General features: G+C 41.6%; 1 protein-coding gene across 2 annotated transcripts; it reads right to left on the bottom strand.

Annotated features, from left to right (window-relative positions):
• Positions 1-5,807: 5,807 nt before the first annotated feature.
• Positions 5,808-22,155, bottom strand: cenpf (centromere protein F). 2 transcript variants are annotated; one of them, XM_019253847.2, is made up of 38 exons: positions 22,061-22,155; positions 21,016-21,191; positions 20,787-20,912; positions 20,390-20,460; positions 20,058-20,194; positions 19,870-19,961; positions 19,518-19,791; positions 19,203-19,405; positions 18,929-19,054; positions 18,658-18,786; positions 18,425-18,547; positions 18,048-18,183; positions 17,827-17,956; positions 17,431-17,710; positions 17,035-17,241; positions 16,723-16,931; positions 16,338-16,467; positions 15,921-16,199; positions 15,216-15,803; positions 14,935-15,108; positions 13,953-14,845; positions 13,670-13,872; positions 13,452-13,584; positions 13,251-13,365; positions 12,942-13,053; positions 12,470-12,729; positions 12,278-12,386; positions 11,975-12,180; positions 11,639-11,857; positions 11,359-11,502; positions 10,922-11,111; positions 10,737-10,834; positions 10,570-10,611; positions 9,419-10,444; positions 8,923-9,052; positions 7,974-8,594; positions 7,586-7,698; positions 5,808-6,802 (listed from the first exon to the last, which is right to left on the bottom strand). In XM_019253847.2, the coding sequence occupies exons 2-38, from the start codon at positions 21,175-21,177 to the stop codon at positions 6,635-6,637; spliced, it is 8,358 nt and encodes a 2,785-aa protein (XP_019109392.2). In that variant the 5' UTR covers positions 21,178-21,191; positions 22,061-22,155; the 3' UTR covers positions 5,808-6,634. The 2 variants fall into 2 exon arrangements, with proteins under 2 accessions (XP_019109392.2, XP_019109393.2); XM_019253848.2 differs by having other exon boundaries at positions 13,452-13,581.
• Between the last annotated feature and the right edge of the window lie 695 nt (positions 22,156-22,850).

The following is a 22,850-nucleotide window of genomic DNA, read 5'->3' as shown; positions in this document are numbered from 1 at the left end:
AGAAATACTGTACGGCTGTGGTGCAGCTTGTACCAGTGATAACTTCATGAGAAAACTTGTTATTTGTTGTTAGAAATGATTCTTTAACTTCTTAATGAGGATTTAAGAAGCCCACTGGACATCCTGATTGAGCTGATAGAAAGACAGGATACAGATGTTTTGACTCTTACTATAGCAGTCTGTATGGTTCAGTACTAACACTGAATGGAAACAGTATTGGCGTTACACTGTGTAGTGGCTGGTTGGTTTATCTTTGCCTTCTCTCACTCTGTTAGCAAACATACTACCACGATTTTACTTAGCTGTGCTAAATTGAAACTAACTCTAATGATGTTGATGCTTTTTATGAGGATGAACATGACAGCGGTATTTTTCTAATCTGTATGCTTGTACTTTCCACACTCATATGAGTCTGGGAGGACACATTGTACTAATGTCTGTAGAGCTCATCTAAACACAATGTAACAAAGATTTTTGTACAATACATGACTTGAAATATACCAGATTTCAATTCTTTCTCTGTTTGCTGCGTTAATTGGAGTGATCTTTGGTCTTTGCTGTTTGTTATGCATATCCAAAAGAAGAATATGTGTCTTATAAACACAGTCTGTAAGACAGTAACTACTGCCGTCCTCACAGAAAATCCCAAACAACCAAAGAAGATGCTAAACTCTTCCATCTCCATGTTTGATTTGCTAATTCTATCATATTTCAGCACTGATATAAAGTCTTTCAATCTAGTCAAATATTGCAGCATGAGCAGGATTTAACCACTGACAGTTTAAAAAATGGACGGCGTATGGGTGACGTGACCCACAGGTTTCTGAAGAGTAGTCCTGCCTCTTTCACCTAAAGCTATAGAGACCAAAACGTTTTTTTGGACTGTACACATATTTATGCTGTGAAGTTAGTTAGTTTAATATGGCGGCTCATGGAGATTGACTTGTACTGTAGCCAGCCTCAAATGGACGTTTGAGGAACTACAGTTTTTGACACTTTTGCATTGACTTCACTTTACAGCCATGGAGGTTGCCGCTTGGTTTTAAGGTTTTTTTAAGATTTGCAAAACTTAAAGAACAACTTACAATAACATCAGATTGACTAACCTGTCTGTTAACCCAACAGTTAGACACCCCAGAGTACACTTCTATATGATTACAGCAAAGTGAGCGCTTAAAAAGTAAAAAGTTGTTAAGTTGCATTTAGAGTCATGAGGCCGAAGTACTGTGTGAGGTGAAAGGGACAGGTACAAAAACAATCAAAAGTAAATTACTGCTGTTGGCCCTGAAGCAGAGGCTGTGACACATTTATGAGGTGACACAACCTCATAAAGGTTACTTATAAAGATACTTTAAGATACTTTAAACCCCATTGCTGATGAAATTTTTGTCAAAGATAGCACTCCTTCTTGAAGCCGTAGCTCAAATATGAACACACAGACATGATATGTATGTTTTCTAGATTCAGTGTGATGATGTCCATCATGAAGGTCCATAAATTAAAAAGAAATCACAGAAATAATTGCTCCTCATAACTGTCCTCGCAAATATGATCTGCTAAATGTTAATTTGGCATACTTAATGGAACCAGTTTGCCTGAATGTAAACAAACATTGGCTAGTTGAAGTTGACTTCATAGCAAAAAACAAAACAAAACACATTTTATCAATCAGGTTCTTGATGAGGTTGATTCACATGACAGATTAGGCGTAATGCACCTTTGTGCACAAGTCAGGATTAAACAACATTTGAATTAAAGTCTCATGACATTTAGAGAGTTGTGTAGTTTCTGTCATTCAAATCTGGTCAACCCTCACGTTTGTTTGTTTGTTTGTTTGTTTGTTTTGTCATTACTCTTAATAAATAATAAGTAAAGGTGTTTTTAAACCTGAATTTTGCAGGTTCCTTACAATATTGAAATATACAATATTTCAAGTTAAGGTGAAATATTTTAGAATGTTTGGTCAAGTTTTCAGAGACTTTAAAGTTACTCATGTACATGTAGGCTAATGACCAACTCATTCTCACCACCATCAGACATAGATCTGCTTTATTAAATATTTAGAAGCACATCAATCAGTATCTTCTTTTCTTTTACACAGGTCTCAGTGAACCGCTCAGTGTTTAAACTTCCTGGACGATTGAGCGGTCTGATGAGTGTGACTGGCCAGTGGCAGCATATCTTATGATGCGTGAGGTAAAGTTATCAAAGCAGGAAGTACAGAGCAAAATCAACAGCACACAGTCAGACAGATACAGTACACTGGGTCATTTCACCATGATTTTCTCCATTGTAAGAGCTCATCTAGCCAAGGCTGAGAACCGGGAGTAGGAATCATAGGACTGGTTATAGTTTCATCAAAGTGAACTCTACAGGAGAAAAGATTGCTGGTAAAGGTCTATATACTAATTTAAAGCCAATGTCAATATGTCCATAGACTCTGCTGAGCCTGGTTGCATTTCCTGCCCAGCCCCGGACCTGTAAACCTCCTCTTCCTGGTGGTCCTAAACTTCTGTGGTACAAACACTAACACGCCCCTGCTGCTCTGAGCTCACAGTCCGGGCAGCCCGGCTAACAAACCGAGTTAACATTAGCTAGCAGCAGCTACAGCACTTTACTTTACTGTCCATCAGGTAACTGTAAATCACAGAGAGTTGAGGCAGAGCAGCTGGAGGACATTGGAGGGAAAGTTTCACCAAAACAAGTTAAATAGTGCTCTGTGGCTTAGTGCTGTTAAAGTTACACAGGGACGGTTTAAAGGAGCTGGTACAGAGTTTAACTTTAGACAGAGCCAAGCTAGCTGTTTTCCCCCTGCTTACAGTCTTTATGCTGAGCTCAGATAATTGATATATACAGTATGTTAGCAGCTGACTGTTGAGTCGAGCAGAGCACTTGCTCAAACAGTGCCGTAGATAATAAGTGAGGGCACCACACGTAAAACATCTCTGCAGCCGAACCTCAGCAAATAAACCGATACAATCTGAATGTCTCTAACACGGAGCAGAGCACTGGTGGTGTGTATCAACCATTCAGTTGTTCAACACAAGTCTTTGAAAGTCTTCTCCCCTGAGGGACGTTAATGTTTAAAATATTGTGACTACAGGAGTCAGATGAACTGAAGCGTCCAGTAGCTTTTATGTTTAATGGTTTCTATTTTTAGTTTTGTGCACGTGGATGTGATCGTTGCTGGAAAGGTGCTGTGCGCTGTGAAAAGCCAGGGGTTATTAAGAATAGCTCGTTCACTGTGTGTGTAATTTAACATATCTTCATCCAAGAGGAGGTGGTGAGTGTAGGGAGGAGTCAAACATACAGCATCTTCAGTGTGGAGCAAGTTTTTCCTCTATTCTTCAGTCTAGCCTCAAACATGCACACCCGACAGCAGAGAGACAGACATGTGCTTAATTTATGCCAAGTGCTGCTGTGACTTTAAGCACACCACATGCACACTAACACACCAACTCAAAAGGACCAGAAACAACATTTTAAGACCTTTTTAAAAAAAATCACTGCAAGTTGTTATGTATCTTATTAGATGTTATGCTTTAACTGGGCTCACCACCAATTTTACTACTCTGCCTGCGAAAACTGTTTTATATGACTCTGGAGGAGCCTTGTCCAAGTCTGAAAAATTAGTGACTTCACACAGATTACATAATTAAGTTTTAGTTGTAACTGAAATGCACCATCATCAGTTAAACTTTTTTTTTGTCTCTTTCCTCTCCGTCCTGTTCACACAAACTGGTCGACACGTCCTGTCAGTGACTCTCCTCTGGTGCTTGCATAGTGTTGAATGGCTGAAGAATGGGACAAATCATGCATACAACAGGGGGATCGACAGTCAGTCAGTCAGTCTGTCAGTTAGTTTTAAAGACAGACACACACACACTCATGCATACACAAACACACACTCTCCAGTCTGAGTGCCAGTGATAACATAGCTCAATGGACTCATCTCCTCATTTCCCGTGTCCTCTTCCAGAGTTGGTTCTGGCACTGCAGCTTCCGCTAACAGCTCCAGACAGAGATCAGAGCAGGACTGTATCCACTCTGAGGTGTGTGACTGTGTCATCTCCTCGCTGTTCCCATAACCCAGCATGCTCTGCTCCCTCCTCACCCACTGCCTGCTCGACATAGAGACATGAATACATGTGAGACAGGTGTATGGTGTATGTAAAAACCTCAACAAAAAACTGAAGATCTATCCTTTGTGATCTGATCTCTCGTGTTCTTAAAGGACCTCACAAGAACAAGAGGTCAAAAGGTCGGCACACATCAATACCTATGATGCTAATATCTATACATCAGAAGAGAAGATCAATGTTATTGATCCAAAGCAGTGATCCTACACATTGTAAAGGTTCACCCACAAATTACTTTTGAGATTTCACGACCCACTGTTCCCATGTGTTTGTATTGTCAGCATGAATGACACTTAAAGGTCCAGTGTGTAGGATTTAGTGGCATCTAGCAATAATGCTCATCTTTCCAAGTCTGCAGTAGAAAAATACTACTACTACTAACACAAAAAGGATCCTGTCTAGAGCACTGACATTATAAAGGATGTATGGCGTTCATGTAACGTCACCCACAAGTTTTGAAGCTCATTATCTGTGGTGCTGGCCGCTGCCATGTTGCCAGTTCTGCCTCTTTCACGTCCTAGCTAATCTAAAAATTGGCAAAGACGTGGATCATCAATAAGCCTTCTGCAACAGCACCTAGCTGTCAGTCAAACCATTTACGTCGTTAATGATGTGTAACTTTAAGACTTAATATCATTTTAACAGGTGAGTTCTATAAAAATTCATCCTCAGTACAGTTGTCATGAACAGGGAAATTAGCTATAGAGACCAAAATATTTGTTGTACCAGGCTGTAAACATGTTTATTTCTGCTGGGAAGTTGGACATTTTAACATTGGTGCTTATGGAGACTGACTTGTTCTGTAGTCAACCTCGAGTGGCCGATTGAGGAACTGCAGTATTCGGCACGTTGCTTCCTTTCACAGCCACAGAAGTGGCTGCTTGATTTAGAGCCAGTATGTAGTTTGTCCATTAGAAAAGTACTAAAGTTGTCAAGCACCATGCGATGACGACACTACACTCATCTAGTTTTGCAGAGCTCTCCTGTAGGATTATACTATATTTGTGTGTATGATTATTATAATTATGTGTGCTTTGAAATTTGGTGTCTGACTCAAGAGCTTCTGCAATATTGAAAAGGCTGAGAGCCTCAGCACCACCTTTTGGTGATTGAGTAAGCTTTAACCAGATGTGAGGTGGACTGGAAGGAGTTCACTGTGGTCTGTACTTATACATGAAATCATAATCAGTTATAATTAATCAAACAACTTGTCATTTTACAGCACCCCTCCCAATTACAAGGCTCCCTACAGACAGTGTTTTATATTCTAAATGAATGCTTTGAAAAAGGGACGTTACTCTCTCATTTCACTAATTTTACTAATATAATAGAAAAGTGGGAACACTTTAATGCTGCATGAATCACATCTACTAGTCAATGCTTATCTATCTTATCTGTGGAGTAAACAGGTTTATATGCACGTTTCTGGTTTCTTAGGAACCAAATAAAACCATCTCATTAGATATTTTATTGTCCTCCACTGACAAATAAAACTTCACACTCACATCCAGCTATGGCTCAGGTTCTCCATCCTGTGGTGGCAGAGTGTACTGTATATTTGTATAACAGCTATAGGTACATGTACACACGCACACACGTCTGTGAATAATCAAATAATAATTTCACGACAAAAACACAAATGTGCATGCAATAAAGACACCAGACAAGTTATGAAGCAGTTCATAAAGATTTAGTATAAAAAGGATCAGAACTATTTACAATCAATAACAGATCTATATCTAAATAAAATACAGAAAGTGATAAAATAGACTGGCTTTCAGCATTTGTTGCAAAGATCAGCAAGAAAGGACAAAGTCAAATTTTACTTCTCATTAGATTTGTACTATATAAACATATCTAGATAATATGGAACAGAGTGAGAGCAGAAAATCTACAAAGTTTGAGCTGCCTTTAGCGATCAAGTGATATGTTACAGAACTAATAAAGGAATGAAGGGTAGCTGTGATTACATCTAATATGTACAAAGTTAGAGACATTTCTCACACACACCAAGAAGAACAATACAGAAAATAAAAGTACAACCAGCGAGTCAGTGGTTAAGTCACAAAGAGATGAAGATAGAGGAACAAACACAGGATTCATAAAACAACGCTGCTTTCATTCAGTCTAAAACACGGATCATTAAAAATCACTTAAAACAGAGCATCATGAAAAGTGCTGCGAGGAACATCAGCACCGAATTACTCACTCTTCTTTAACCTGCCTCAGCAACAGGTAAAGTTTAGTGTAACCTCTTGCAGTCTTGCAGGAAGTGAATATAACAGGAAACAAAACTGTGACACAACTGTGCACGTGCACGCATGCGTGTGCACACACCTGAAGCCCAAAGCAAAACATAGAAATAAAAAGGTGCATCTTACGTGTTAAACATGTGGATGGACGTGGGTGGATGTTACTTTTAAAAGAAATGTGTCTTTATAGCTAAATGTGTCTGTGTGTGGTGGAGTGTTAAAATTGTGCGTGTGTACGTCGATCTACTGGACATGACAGTTGTCTCCTTGTTGTGTTTGTTTCTCTTTCTGCTCTGGCGTCTTCCTTAAACTCATTGAATGACACGCAGGTTTGTCCTCGTCGCTCGGAGACAGACACTTCCTGTCGGAGCTGTCTGCAGAGGGACTCTGGAGGGCGATGGGCCCCAAAACCTGCAGAGGAAGAGACAGAGGACAAGATGAAGGAAGTGGAAGTGTTTGTGAACGAAAGAACTAAAACTCATTTTGGCAGCAACATGTGAGTGTAAGTGAACAAATCAAACAAGTGACTGTGAGACATTCTTTCCTCTTGACCTTTCTGACCTGAAACTTCTACATCCTCTAAATCAGCACTGGTTCACTTCAGCTGACTTGACATGGTTAGAAATTGACCTGGACTGACTAAAAGGTGAGAGGGGCCATGATATCCTGTGGACACATGCCATGACACATAAGGGCTCTGCACCTAAACGAACACACACACACACACACACACTGACCTAGAAAGTTGAATAAGTTGAAAATTGTGAACTCTTTGACTCTTGCTGTAGCTGTATCTTTAATTTCCCTCATAAAGTTACTATATCACTGCCTTTATAGAGACACTGTGGATATTGTGGCTCAATGAAAAGGTATTTTTCCATTTGCATTGTTGTAAATGTTCAGTGAATCATTACATTTTGTAAAGTAATACTTATAATCCATTTGATGGTAGTAGATTGGCCTACTCCTGATAGGTGCATATTGTCTCATAATATAAGTATATCAAACATACAGAGACTGTGTAATGAGTATATGATATATTGTAGCAGCACTTAATAAGTCATCCTTTTGTGTTGGCATGTAGATGTACTTAATAAACTGGCCGTTAAAACTGTATAACTCGTTACTGGGGATGGGCGAGGATTACTGTGCTGTGTAGATGTGCATGAGAGAGAGATGGTTGTAGCTGCTCACCTTGGCGTCAGGTGCAGATGTCTGTCTGGCAGTCAGTCGAGGACTGCAGCGCTTCACTGTGGTTCTCCTCATGATGAATGGACTGGCCTCCCCCAGGGGAATATCAGCAAACCCTGTAGGTGTACAAACAACATGTAGGTGTCTAAGAACAAAAAACTAAAGGGTCTACAGTCAGATAGTATTTCAACCAATAGAAATGTGGGCAGGGCGTCTTGTTCTTTCTTGAACATAAACAAATGTTCTCCATCCAAGCTACAAGCTAATTTACACTAATCTCACTCATGAGATGCCAGACTGCTAAACGTAGACCTCACTCTACGATACATCGGCACCGAAAACAAACTACAGGTGTCTGATTGATAAACCCAGATTACCACCCAACACGCACCTTTCTGCACCAGCTCAGGAAGTCCCTCTGGTCTGAACTCTTCGTCTTCCTGTTCAGTTCTTGGTTTGGGTGTGGTCACTGCGTTGGCTTTGAGCTTCTTTGTCAGGTTGTGCAGAGCTTCCTGGGCACTGTCTTTGTCACTAATATCACGATGAACCCGTTTCCCCTGAGGAGACCTCTGAGGTGTTGAAGGAGCCACGTTCTCTGTGATGTCTTCCAGTTTTTCTTCCTGACGTTTGGAGGCAGACTTCCTTGCTGAGCGGCGGCGGCGAGTAGTGTCAGCGCGCTGCTCCAGCTGTGTCGTCAGTGCCTCGTTGGTCTCTTCCAGTTTGTGGACTTGAACCATCAGGGTGCAGTATTTATCCATGCTCTCATCTGCCTCCCTGCTTTTCTCCTCCAGAAGTTTGTTTAGTTCATCAAGCTCACTCTTCAGCTCCTCCAGCTCTCTGCTTCTCTCTTCTAACTTCTCTTCGTGTCCGTCGAGGGCAGCCTGAAGTTCTTCCATCTTCTTGGTGTTTTCTTCTGCCTCTGTCCTTTTCTGTTGCAGGGCAGTCTTCAGGTCTTCCACTTCCTTCTTTCTCTCCTCTGTCTCCACCTCCAGTTGGTTCACCTTTCCTTCACCTGTAACAAAAATTTTATTCAGTTCTATTTACTGGAGATTCAATATTGATGTTTTCAGAAAGGAGTGCAGCTCTGAGCACTGAAGTTTGCTTTACTAATTGGAAAAAAGCCCTACATTGATCCACTTTGTAACAAATATTGAGCTTAATATTCTTCAAATGTTTCTGGTAAATGAACTACTGTATGTTAACACTGAGGTAAATGCTAATATAGGCCCCCCCCTGTTTCAAATCAGTAGCGTTATATGATGAAACATCCTTATCTCATGGTCTGTACTTCACATATTTGTTCTTAACATAATTCAAAGTCACTTCAGTAATGTTCACACCTGAGCTGTTTAACATCAGTTGCTTCTCCTGCTCCAGCTGTTTGCAGGTCTTCATCCACAGACTCATCTTGCTCAGGGCGGAGTCTCTCTCTTTGGACAGGCGAGCAGTGTGAGATGTCAGCTCTGACACCTGAGATGGGCGAATGGAAAGAAAGTCAGATTTAATTATGTGGACATAAAATCAAATATTCTCACAGTTGGCAATTTGGACTGTCAACTTGGCCACACAGCTCCAACACCAGTGTAGTTTTATTTTTTTACTGAAAATCTCACGTTAAAGTCAAAAGCAGAGGTCACTATTGCGTGGTCTATAGCAGATTCAGCTTAGTCCTGCTGCTGTTTTCTAGAATGATTTACTGCTGCAGACACTTTGACATTGCTGTGTTAAACAGTGCACACACTGAGGTGACTCATTCTGGCAGAAGAAATGGTTGCGTCCAAGCTTTATATAGGATTGAAGGTGATGTAAACAAGTATAAGTAAAGTGCATGTGTACCTGCTCATTGAGCTTTGTGACAGATGATTTGTATGTTTCTAACTCCTTCTCCACAGAGGCGGCTGTGGACTGAAGTCTCTCTTGTTCTTCTGTGAGTTTCTCCATCTCCTCTTTCAATGAAGAAAGCGCTGAAGACAGGTCATTTCTCTCCACTTCAATCAAAGACAGGGATAATAGCAGTTCTTCTTTTTCAGCCTCTAACTTCTGCTTCTCCTCCTCTACTCTTTCCTTCTCTTGCTTTAATGAAGACAGGTTTTGTTGCATGTCATGTTTCTCAGCTTCGATCAAGGAGAGGCTGGATTGAAGCGTTTCTTTCTCGTCGGCTAACGCCCCCCTCTCTTGCTCTAGTCTTTCTTTCTCTCCTTGCACAGATGCAAGAGTGCAGTGCAGGTTATCTCTCTCTTGTTCTGCTGAAAACAGGGTCGACTGCAGTTTCTCTTTCTCCTCTGCCAGCCGTCCATTTTCTTCCATCTGTTCTTTTTCTCTCTGCGTTTTAAATTCCTTAACTTCTTCTACCAAGGCCTCAATACTGCTCCTCAGGCTCTTCCTCTCTTCCTCATACTCCTCTGCCTGAGAGCGAAGCCTCTCTCCTTCAGCCTGCCACTCGTCCAGAGAAGACTGCAGACACATTTTCCCTTTCTCCATCTCTTCCAGCAGAGACCGCATCCTCTCTTTGTCCACTTCAGTTTCTGCACTCTTTTGTTCGAGGGAGATCTCTCTCTGCCGAGAGGCTTCCAGCTCTGCCTGGAGGTCACCCATTTGTCTCGTTTGCCTCTCTGCTTCCTGTCTCATACCCTTCTCCAGCTCTTCTACCCTGTTTTTCTGCCGCTCCTCCTCCTCTTGTCTATCTACCTCAGCCTTCTCCAACCCTCTCTCCAGCTCCTCCTTAGCGGCCTTCAGTTCTTCTATCTCTTGGTTTTTTGTTTCCAGCTCTCTCTCCATGTGTTCTTTCTCAGATCTCAGGTTGTCCAGTGTGGCAGAGAGCTGTGATAGTTTGTCGCTGAGCTCCTTCTTCTCCTCCTCCACCTAAGAGGAATAATCGGATTAATATATCTCTTGGTTTACTGTCATGTTTTACTATTAGAACGTAAACAGCACAGCTACACAGCAAAGAGCATCAGTTATCTAAACACAGATTAATATAAATGTACCTTTGTCCTTTCCTCCTCCAGCTCAGCTTTAGCTGTTTCAGCCTGTGGAAGAACAAAAGTTGACCTTTTATTGCCTCACACGTGAATCTTATCCGGACAACAAGTTGCAATGTTATGTTGCTCTATCTGATTATTTTTCTGGCCTATACATGTTTACAACAGAATACCTGCAGCACAGCTTCCTCCAGACTTTGCTCTACATCTTCCTGCTCTCGCTCCAGGGCATCAATGCGATCTTGCAGTGAGTCAGACTTTCTCTGGGCAGCTAAAGAGAAAAAAACAGTCACGTTTATGCCAAAAACCAACAGACAAAACTCCAGAGATTATGTAATAAAAGGTTGTTAAGAGTCACCTTTAAGCAGCTCTCCCATCTTCTTTTTCTTCCTCTCGTCCGACTCGATGCGGACCTGGAGCTTTTCAATACCAGTCCTCATCTGCTGGACCTCATCTTGTGTGGAGTTGAGGCGAGAGGCGATCTCTCCTTTTTCTAGCAAAGAGGCCTCAAGAGACTGTGAGAGACGACACACTTCTCCCTCTAATGCCTTGAGGAAAAACGGGAGGGAAACAGTTAAAGTTTTTATGCCCCCTGAAGAATCTTTGATGAAAGTTTAAGGCCATAATTTGAGTTTCTGCATCATTATCTACATTATGATTATCAGTAGTTATAGTATTTTGTGTGTACAGTATTATGTACTGTATGTATTTTACTTGTTTTTCACTAAAAAGACAGCTCTGTGAAGACGAGTTCCCTGAGGAGACCCAACCTTAGTAAGTTATAACTAGCCTCACCTGTATTTTGCCGACCATGGACTCAGTGTTCTGATTGGCTGAAGTGTGGTCTTCTGTGATCTTGTCAAGCTGTCCGATGAGCTCCTCTCTTTCTCCACTCTGTTGGGATATTGCCTGCTCCAGTGCTTTAATCTGCTCCAACAGCTTGAGTGGAAGAAAAGGGGATGAATGAGTAACAAACCTTACAAGGTGACAGACTTGTGTACGTTTCTTTCTGCGATCAGTGTGAGCTTACTTAAAATAAAAGCCCGTATAAGTAATTGTGCACAAGTGTACATACCTGTTGCTTCTCCGTCTTCAGTTTGTCCGTGCTGTTTTTCAGGGCTTCATACTCTTTCCTCCCTGCTCGGATGTCATCCTCCAGGATGGAAATGATGTTTCTGGTGTCACAGTTAGTCTTCTCCAGACTGTGAACTTTCTCCCTCCATTGACTCAAAGACTGGTTCAGGTCATCACGCTCCTCAGTGCAGGACACAAGTTCAGATCTGAGCTGGGCTGCCTGGAAAAAAAGTGATTTACAATAATTACACCACACTGATAGATCAGTAAGTGACATGATTAATAATGCTGTGCTGTGGTGATATTTTAGCTCACAGGCCTTTGCCATAGTGCTCACCTCTGACATGAGTGTTTCTGTTTGTTGCTCCATGCCTGAATAAGTCCTCCTCTGGGTCTCCATCTCATTTTTCAGTTTGGTCCTCTCCTCCTGTAAAGTCTCCAGCTCTGACTCCATGCCCAGGATGTGCTGCTCCAGGTTGGCTTTCTCAGAGCGAACCCTCTTCAGCTCACTCTCCTGCTGAAGGAATTTCTCATCCCATCCACCTACAGAAGCAAAGAATATATCCAATCAATATCAACAATATCGTGCAAACCTTAAAGCATGCATACTTCATGAATCATGCCGTGGCTCTCCATTTACCTTTGGCCATCTCCAGTCCTTCCAGCATGTCCATAACATCAGCCAGCTGGCATTTAGCTGTTTGCAGCTGCAGAGTTAATGTCTCCCTCTCCTCTGACAGCTGAGTCAACTATAAATGAGTACACGGTATTAGTATCACTTATTCTCAAGTGGTAAAGTAGTGGTAAGCATTCTGCAATTTCTTCCCCCTACCTGATCAGCGACGCCTTTCTTCTCCTCCAAAGCGACGTTCAGTTTATGCGCTGCACCATGGGCCTCCTCCTCTGCTGCATGAACTTTCTTCTCCAAGTTTTGAACTTGAATTTCCAGTTCGGAGGTCAACTCCATTCTCAGAGCGAGGTCGGACTTCAGCAGGTCAAACTCTGACTGCATGGTGTGGAGTTCATTTTCTTGTTTTGCGATCACTTCCTTGTAGTGGTCGAGGTCATCCGGTACCTGTGATGTCTCTGTCGCTGATAGACATTGAACATACTAAGTTATTTAATGATCTATAATGGAGTGCAATGATTACATTGGCCTAAGGGACAATCTTTAGCTTTAAGTGATTTAAGTATTATTGCAGAAAATGTTTAAATCATGAGTCTAAAATACAGAGCTCAGTGTGAATCAAAGTAAAAGTAATCCAAGAACACTCTGCAGTAATAAGCAGCGTTTAATTACTCACCAGGGGACTCAAACTGTGTGGTCTCACCAAGAGAGGAAGATGGTGGAGAAAGCTCGGAGATTTCAGGTTTATTTTCAAGAACACCCATGGGACTACTGCTGTCTTCAGGAACCTGTGAGAGAGAAGATGAAATAAAATGTACTCATTAATTCTCATGTATTCACACAAAAATCTAATTTTCTTAACTGTACAATTTGCAGAATAAATTTTAACTTTAATGTCATAATCAGAATTGATAAACATCCCCATGTTAAACCCATGAGAGCATCATGAGCAGAATAAATACACATTATAATACTTGTTTTGTACCTGATCCGAGGTTTGCTGTTGATGGTGCTGCTGCCCTTCGTCCTTCTGCTCTCCCACATGCTCCTGGATCATTTCCTGCTCAGTAATGTCCTCCTTGAAGACCAGCTCTGCCTCACTACCAGGGTTGAGGGAGATATGGTTTGTTTATCATATAATAAAACACACACACACACAAAAGTATATAATTATGTTTGTTTGTACCTGAAAGCCTCGTCAGACTGGTGAGAAAATGCACCCAGTTCAGACACCGCACCGCTCAGCTGTTCCTTCACCGGAAGAGACTCGATATCTGAATCAAGTGTCGGCTCGACATCAGTCTGACCTGCAGCATCTGCTGAGGAAACAGTTCAATATGAATGTTTGTATTCAAATGAAAGGAGCAGCAGTGTTTAATGAAACACTAGTTTTAGTTTACTCACCACTGATTTCTGTCTCATTTGACTCCATGTAGCTGATTTTTTCTTGGGTTCCCTGGGATTCAGAGAGCTGCTGTATTAAGCTTTGTTGTTGGCCCACCTGCTCCAGCAGTGAATCGTACTGCTGCTTCAACACAGCCAGCTCATTCTGCAAGGCCGCTAACTTCTGATGCAGTTCTGCCTGCTCCGCCTCAAACTGTTGGCTCCTGTAATACAACATAAAAGTCACATCAGCTGCAGAAAAAAACTCTTCAAAGTAGGAAAGCAGATAAAAGATGAACTGTACCTCTCTCTGTGCTCCTCCTCAGTCTTCTTGTCTCTCATCTCGAGCTGCTCCTTCAGACTCTGGACCTCCTGCTCTGAGGACAGGAGGCAGTGCTGGATACACTCGTTCTCCTCTCTGAGAGAAGTCACCTCATCTTCATGCCTCTCTGTGCCTTCTTGTAACTGCAGCTTCTCTTCGGTTATTTGATTCACACTCGACTGTAGTTTGATGTTCTCCTCAGTCAGGTGATTATAGTTCACCTCCAGCTGAAGTTTTTCCTCATTGGCTCGATTCAGGTTAGTGACAGAGATATCTCTCTCAGAGGTCAGCTCGCTTAGTTTAGCCTCAAGTTGGATTTTTTCCTGGTTTATCAGATTGAGGGTAACATCTAGTTGGGCTTTCTCCTCAATGATCTGTCTCAGGCTTGATTCAGCTTCTTGTTTCTCTGCTGTCATTTGATCAATCTTCTGCTTCTCTTCAGTTAACTGCTCGACGTTGGTCTGCAGCTGTTTGTTCTCCTCAGCTATCGTGTCTAGACTGGTCTCCAGCTGTTTCTTCTGTGCAGTTACTTGAATCATTTTAGTTTCAGCTTGCTCTTTGTCGTCTGCTAACTGTTTCAAAGTAGTCTCGAAGTTGTTTTTCTCCTGTACCAGCTGTTTAAGATGATTGTCTCTGTCCTCAATTATCTGCCTGAGAGTTGTCTCTAACTTGAGATTTTCCTCTGTGGTCTGACTGAGTTTAGACTCTAAAGTAGCAACGCTCTCCTCCAGCTGGCTCCGTCTGACAGCGTCCTCTTCCAGACGAGTCATTTCACAGCTCCTCTCCATCAGCTCATCCCTAGCTGTGACATACTGCGTCTCCAGCATGGAGTTCTGCGATTGGACCTCGTCTAGCCGGGTTTCCAAGACAGACACCTGAAAAGTTAGAGATTAGATTTAATCCAAATAGGGATATTTTCTTCCCTGAAATGTAGATAATTGAATATATCTGAAAATATCTCAACCTGGGCTTTGCTGTCCTCCAGCTTGGCCTCCATCTCAGACATCTGGGTCTGGTTCTGTGCCAGCTGAGCCTCCAGTAACTCTATGGTTCCCTTCAGCTCCTCCACCTGACTGTCAAAAGAGTTCATGGCCGTCTCGTTGTCCTCCAGGTCCATTTGTAGCATCTCCAGGTGCACCTTTAATATGAAAAATGAAATGAAAAAAGCAAAAGATTAGAACAATCACACACAGAAGATTAGTGTCCACTGTCTGAAACATAACCAAGACTACATTAGTGAGCAACCTTGATTTTGTTCATGGCAACCATCTTCTCTTTCAAGGCCTCTGATGTTTTGGCCTGCTCGGCCTCTGCTTTATTCAGCTTCTCCTTCAGACTCTTGATCGTGTTGTCTCTCTCTTCTAAGCCACGTGAAGCAGCAGACAGAGTCGTCTTCATGGTCTTGATCTCCTCCCGGCGAGAACTGGATTCTGCTTTAGCGGCAGCTATTGATTTCTTAGCAGCTTCGAGTTGTTCTTTCAGGCGCTTCTCTTTGTTGAGAACAGTTTCAATCTCCAGAGCGTGACTCTCTGATTCTTTGCTCATCTTCTCTGTGAGATCTTTGACTTCTTTCTCCAAAGTAGAGATCAGATTAGTTTTCTCCGTCAGGGTGTTCTCCAGGTTGGACTTGATTTCAATAGTGGAGGAGTGACTCATCTCAAGAGCTTCTAGAGACTTCTTAAGGTCAGCATGGGACTGGTTGACCATGTCCAGTTCATTCTTAAAGACTGGAAGCTTCTCTGCTGCATCTTTGCTTGCAGTTAGCTCTTCTTCTAAGGAGGATATCTGCCCCAGAAGTTTGTTGATCTTCTCAGTCTGATCCTGCTGGAGGGTCTGAATAAGAAATAGATTGAAAGTTAATTATTTGTAAGAAGTGCAGCCCGTGGTATATGTGACAACATATGTAGAACCAATTAAACTAAATTTCTTTAGAAAAGTGAAATCTTGTACCTCAGCCTCTTTCTTTGCCTCTTTGGCTGCATTTTCCAGCTCTGCCTTTTGTTTCTCCAGAGACAAAATTTGAGTTTTAGCCTCACTGAGCTGCTTCTCTGTCTCTTCTGTGTGGCTCTGCAGATCGTTCAGCTTCTCCTCTAACTGTTTGAGCTCTTCTGATTTTTTCTCATTCATTTTTTTGTGCTCCTCGTCACTGTCCGACAGTGCCTTAACTTGTTTCTGCAGCTCAGCTCCCAGTTGCTCCTGGACCTTCAGGAACTGATCCATGGAGCTGACCTGAAACATGAACCGGAGATTCATAGATTTAGTTTGCCACCATAATTACAAACACTCATCATACTCAGTCATAATAATTGGTTGTAATAATTGGTAATCTAATTTAAAATGTTTTTGTTGCAGTCCAGTAAAACAAACCTTGTTTTTGGTGAGCTGCAGTTCTTGCTGCACCTCTTCCAACTGTAGCTTGAGCTGTTCAGTCTCTTCAGCTTTCAATGAAACACTCTCTTCACACTGCTTCAGCAGGGCTACCTTCTCCTCTGCCAATCTGGTGGAGATTAGACACCAAAGACAGAATATCATAAGTCCTCCTTAAGTGTTTTATTGTGGCTGTATGCATTAAACTCTTAAACCCTGTGAGCTCTTGTTGCAGAGTGAAGCAGCGTGGCATTAACACCTCTCAGACACAGCCTCAAACGTAAAATTAACTTTCTTCTGTTATGTTTATAAAAAAGGTAGCGTTTCTATATTAAAATAATTCATACAAAAGCATGAACTTCACAACAACAAATAATTCTCCTACCTGGTACTTTGCTCCTCCTGCTGTGCAGTGGCCTGAGCGAGGCTCTCTCTCAGCTGGCTGATCTCTGCCTGACCCAACTCTACCAACTGGTCCTTGGAGCGAGCCAGGTCACAGGCTGCCTGGTGCTCGTCTTGCAGCTCTCTGTTAGTCTTTTCAGCCTGCTCTGCCCGAGTCATCTCCTTTTGCAACCGCAACTCCAGATCTTTGACCTGTTTAGATAAAAGAGTGAGCACCAGGTCAAGTAGAATTCAAAGATGAGGAGATGTTGCTCATCAGGTGATTCTATAGCGCACAAACAACACAATAGATCACCTGTGCTTCAAGCTGAGCCACTTGCACAGCAACATTCTCCAGGTCTTTGGTATGTTTCTGTCCAGCCTCTGCGAACTTAGACTGGAGCTCGGCGTACTGATGCTCCCTCTCCTCCAACTCTGTGCTTTTGTTGAGGAGTTCTCCCTTCAAAGAATCGATGTGGGCAGATAGACTGGCCTTGTCTCCCTCTACGTTCATGAGCTGCTTCTACAATAGTGAGCAGAAGTGTATTTAGCTGTTAAACTGTCACTTTTGGAGTCGATTATATTTCTTATTCTGATCCTAGATGATATTATGTCAACATATTTTTAGAGGTTAGGTTATTTTTTTTACTGTCTTTCAATCTTTATAATTAAAAATAAATCTGTGAATTTAAAGCTCAACCAAACACCTTACCTTAAGTTCTTCAGTAGCCTCATTCATTGAGGCGAGACTGTTCTCCAAGTTGCTAATTTTGTCAGTGAGGTCTTTCTGCACAGCCTCAGTTTCATTAATCAGTGTCTCCTTTTCTTTCTTCCACTCCAGCAGAGCTTGATGTTCTTGTTTCAGTTCCTTACACTCGTTCTGACTCGCACTGAGATTGGATTTCAGCTCCTGGCTCTCTTTCTCCAGGACCGTCAACCTGTTGGTCAGCTTTTCTGCCTCTTGCATCTGTTTCTGCAATTCAGTCTGAGATCTACAGTGTGATAAAAATATTTATAATAATTGAAGAGACAGTTATAGATATAGTATACTATTTAACAAGTAAGTATTGCTGTGAATTCCTTTGTTCTACAGCGAAACTATGTTTACCTGTTATTTTTGGTCTCTGCATCAGAAAGTGTCTTCTTCATGTTTTCCAGGTCCCGGGCAGAAGCCTGAGTCTGCTGCTCCAGTTTAGACTGAAGTTTCTTCAGCTCCTCTGCCTGACCTTCTGATTTAGCTAAAATCAAAAAGATAAAGAAGTTGAAAACTTAGATAATTCTCTACATAATTGCTTCCCTCTGGCATTGTCATTCCGCCTACTAATTTACCTTTGAGGTCATCTAGTAATCCCTGGTTGCGTTTGAGGCTCTGGTCTACACTCTTCTTCTCTTCTTCCAGCTGATTCAGGCGCCTGCTGCTCTGGTCCAACTGAACTGTCACACTGTTCTTCTCTTTCTGCAGCTCCTAGAGTGAGGAAGAAATGTGGGAAAAAACATGAGTAGCAGCAAAAGACGACAGGGATGGGAAAGACATGGAAACCACTGACAAAATGATGTCAGGACAAGTAAAGATAGAATGTTGAAGAGGGACCCACTTGTAGTGTTAAGATAAGCACACATAGGGCTGTGAAGATCAAATCTATATCAGCAGACGAGTTGTCAATTCACAGTTACATTAAGAGGAAGTTCTGCTAAAAGTACTTTACCTCCATTTTCTTGCGGAGGTCCTGCTCTTTGGTCTGACTGGCCTGAAGGCTCTGCTCTGACCTCAGAAGTTTCTGTTTCTGCTCCTCCACCTCCCTCTCCATCTGACTCTTCTGGAGAGACATCTGGAACAGAGCAAGAGGAGAGCTGAAATGTATCCCAAGCTGATGGCTGTGTAAAGGAAAGACTGAATCAGAGTGGATCCAGGAGGAAAACAGAGACGTTAGAAAGGTACCTTCTCTGTGTCAGCCTGCAGTACGTTGTTGTCTTTTTTGGCCTGCTGGATCTCTTGTGTAAGCTTGGTTCTGGTCTGGTTCAGCTGCTGTTCCAAAGCCTTGTGAGCACTTTGCAACTGGCCTAATTCCTACACAAAATATAACAGGGACAAAACTTTTTGAGCACAAATGTAAAAATAAATAAATGCATTTTTATCTATAACATTTGATAAAACTTTAACATTAAACATTAAAAAGGTCTAATGTTGTCATAAGTGCAGGTTGTTTCACCTTTTGACTGTCTCTCTCTTGGTCCTTGAGTTTCTGCTCCAGGGCTCGCTTGCAGCTCTCAGCATTGTGCCTCTGACAGCTCATCTCCTCCGTGACCTGTTTGAGCTTCTGCTCCACTGATGAACACTAAGAACAGAATCCTTGTCAGTCGTTTGCATATTTTCTGTCGGGTTTTTTTTACCCATCTTTCTTATTATAAACTATGTAATAAAGAAATAAAATAAAAACAATATATATCACATTAAAACGGTCTGTACCACTGATAGAAGCCTACCTTAGCCTCAACCTGTTGGTGTCTGTCTGTGGCCTGACTGAGCTCATGTCTGGTCTTGGCCAGGTCTCTGTCCCGTTCAGTCAGGTCTTTGCGGGCCTGATTTAGTTGGGTTTGTAGTTCCTGCAGCTTGGAGGCCTGGCTACGAATTTCCTTCTCTTGGGTGGACAGATTCCTCTCTAGCTCTGACACACGACCACGCAGCTCTGATGAAGACACAGCAAAAATAAAGGCCCGTTACTGGAAATGATCTCTAATATTTCACAGAAAAGATACTAAACACTATAAAAGATATTAATTCCCAAACAACAGACAAACCTTGGTTGATTGTCTTTAGCTGCTCCATCTGTTGTGAGGATCCACTGGGACTCTGCACAGACCTGGAACAGCTCATCCGCTGGCTGGATTTAATAGGCGTCTCCTCGTGAGCGTCCCACAAGGATGTCGCCCGCCTCTTCAGAGGCGTTTCCATTGCATCCTGAGACTGGCGGCTGTGGGCTGCATCCTGTTTCTGCCATGGGAATATAGAAGATCCAGCTTGGCGGGCAGCAATGTCCTTGTGGCTTACAGTGACTGAGGACTGGTTCAACAGCTGAAAGAGAAGAGATAAGTTAACATCATCAACTAAAAAGAAACAAACCCACATAATAAATATAAATTATGGACTTACTTTGACCTGCAGGACTTTGAGTTCAGTCTCTAGCCTTTTTCTTTCTTCTACCTCCTGGCTATATTTCTCCTGAAGCTCCTCTAGTCTGTTATCTATTGAACACAAATGCCATGTTAGCATAAACTCGTGCAGAGTCACTCAGGTACATACAGCATGTAATAACACATTTCTAAAACAAATTTAAATACCCTGCTGTCTGTAAGCAGGGACGGGAGCTGGCGTAGAAAAACTTTTCTGTGGCGTAGTGTAAGGCTGTAGTTCCGAGGAGGAGGATGACAAGGATGAAGAGCCAGCAGGCTGAGAACGATCCAGTTCATTTTTGTACCTGAGCAGATAGAAAGACAGTCATTCAAGAGCCAAGAGGATTTCGGTGCTTTGCAATATGTCAGATAGTTTATATATATTCATATTATGCATGACTTACAAAGTATTTCACGAAGCCTCAAGTCAGAAGAGCTGTATTTGTAAATCAACACTCTCTATGCACAGAAAAATGCACATCAACAAACACTGGACTCACTTTTTGAGCTCCTGCTCCAGTCGTTCTATGGTCTTTCTGCAGGCGTTAAGCTGACCATCCAGGTAGCTTACCTACGTTCAGGACAGGATTTAGTCAAGAGCACAGAAAATAAGTATAACAAGCATAATCTAGGTCTCATTTTCCTTAGTTTTGCCATTACAGTGGTTGGTTGTATACTGGTGACTTTGAGTTGACAGTGAGCTGCTCCCCAATCACTGTGCAACATTACAGCTAGATATCAAATGTGTTTTATTTCTACACATTTGAGTTTAAAAATACATGTTTGTTGGCTTAAATATAGATTCAAATGACATCTGTGAAATAAGTGATAACTCTGTGCCCTGGTACTGAATTCATTTAAAATTAAATAGCAATAATTTGACCTGTTAAAACTGACCTGTTGCTCTTTGACTCCGAGGTCATGGCTCACTTTTTGCCTGGCTTTCTCCAGAGAGTCACACGACTCCACCAAAGACTGGTTCTCTCTTTTCAAAGCAGAGGTTTCACTGCGTTCACTGTCAGCCTGGAGAAAAACAAACACACATTATTAATAGACATATATATGACAGTCACTTCCCTGAAGATTTCATTCCAGTTTTATTCATCTACACTTATCCAACACCGACCTTTTGTTTCTGTTTTTGCAGGGCAGCCTCTAAAGAGTCTAGCTGAAACTGTTTCTGGGTCCTCTCCTTCTTCAGTTTGTCCAGCTGGCCCTCCATCTCCTGGATCTTCTGCAGGGCTTTGCCTGGAAGTCCATCCTTCCACTCCTCCACCGCCCAGCTCATGGTTTATAACCTGACTGAACAGACATCAACTTATCATTTAAAAGGAGAAAAACTGCAAACTGAATGATCAAAAACTCAAAGTGCGTGTTAAAATAATATTATTTGTATCATGGTCACTTTGCAATATTTCTTATTTACACTATGGTCACTTTACATTACAATGCTCTTTTTATATATCATGCCACTTTTATCCTCAGTACTCTGTTTTGAAGGTTGATTGTTTTTCTTGTTTATTGTGTAGGTTATAGATATTTCTGTCTGTTTATTGTGTTTTTTGCCTTTTTTTTTCTTTTTTCTAATTCTGTAGTGTATGCTACACTTTCCTCTGCTGGTGTAACAAATACATTTCCCCGTGGTGGGATGAATAAAGTATATCTAATCCAATCTAATAATCTAAAATTAACCAATATTTACCGCTTTCTTTATCACTTAGTTAAGTAGTTAATGGTAACTGATGTTAATTTAATCGACATTTTATTTTGTAAATATAAACAGTAAACGTTTGTTAACGTTATAATCTTTGTGAAGTTACCCAATACTAGCTCGCTACGTGACAGTTCATCGTTGTTAACGAAACGTGAACCAAAGTTTCCACATTAGCTGGTTTTGTTGTTATTAAGTGAACCAAAGTTAGCTGTAAAGTCACATACACCTGAGACATTAATGTTCATTTCAAGTGTAACGCTGATCGTTTTGTTTCTGTTGGACTTAACGTTCACCTCAAGATGGTTTCTTAGAAAACGTTAATTTGGATTTAAAGCTGAAATCAACAGTCCACAGCTGGAAATTACAACATATGTTGTGAAACGCCCCGTATCCTAAGGTTTACTTGACGTTAAATGAAGCACTATAAGTGTGAATAATGAAGATAAGCTGCACTTACTTTGGGCGCGATGCCTCTTTATCACACACGGTTTGTTACAAAATTCAAACTCCAGCGAGGAAACCGCAATTCACTCAGCTCCATGCCCATTGGCTGCTTTCTGTGACGTCATATCGTATAACGCACACTGATTGGTTCGCTTTTCCTCTCCTGTCTCAACAGTGCCAACACGTGGTGTGACTTTGTAACTACAACGTCCGTCAACAACACAGGACGTGTTTTCCAAGAGATATAAGTATGAGCCATGCATTTCACAGTGCAACGCAAATATTTAAGACCCTCTGCTTAAATATATTCAAGATTTGCACATTTGACTAATGGTTGTTTTTTTAATTCTCTCGTAATAAGACGGTCTGCCTGATATGATGCAGTACTTGCACTGTCCACTGGATTTACACTGTCTAAGGGCCATTTATTTCTGTGAAATGAAGAATGAAAATGAATCCAACATGCATATCCGTATACTTGAGTGGTGTATATAATGTATATATCTTTTTATTTTTCTTAGAACTTTTCTATATATTTCTTATCCACTTTGTGCATGGTGAGCTGCTGCAACAAGTGAAATCAATCAAATCTGTCTGTCTTATCTTATTTCACCTTAGTCAATGGCTTATAATTTTCTCAAGTCACCCCCTCCACCCACCAGGACTCAACTGACTCTATGCATTACATTAATGTATACCTTTTACCTAACATCTTTGAACTACCGCGTTTTGTTAAACCGCTTTAAATATTCTGTGAACCTTTGCACATTTCAGCACAAACTGTACAGCCGTTTCTCCTCCTG

The sequence above is a fragment of the Larimichthys crocea genome, chromosome VIII (genome assembly GCF_000972845.2).
Source record: "Larimichthys crocea isolate SSNF chromosome VIII, L_crocea_2.0, whole genome shotgun sequence".
NCBI classification, from domain to species: domain Eukaryota; kingdom Metazoa; phylum Chordata; class Actinopteri; family Sciaenidae; genus Larimichthys; species Larimichthys crocea.
Note: the sequence above shows the minus strand (reverse complement) of the source record. Positions and strands in the feature narration are given on the sequence as shown.

Excerpts from the sequence above, each read along its gene's own strand:
- cenpf (XM_019253847.2), bottom strand. The coding sequence starts at position 21,177 with ATGAGCTGGGCGGTGGAGGAGTGGAAGGATGGACTTCCAGGCAAAGCC. Across the intron at positions 19,406-19,517 it reads GCTAAAGACAATCAACCAAG|AGCTGCGTGGTCGTGTGTCA; the intron begins GTTTGTCTGTTG and ends TGTCTTCATCAG. Across the intron at positions 16,932-17,034 it reads TGGCTCAGCTTGAAGCACAG|GTCAAAGATCTGGAGTTGCG; the intron begins GTGATCTATTGT and ends TTATCTAAACAG.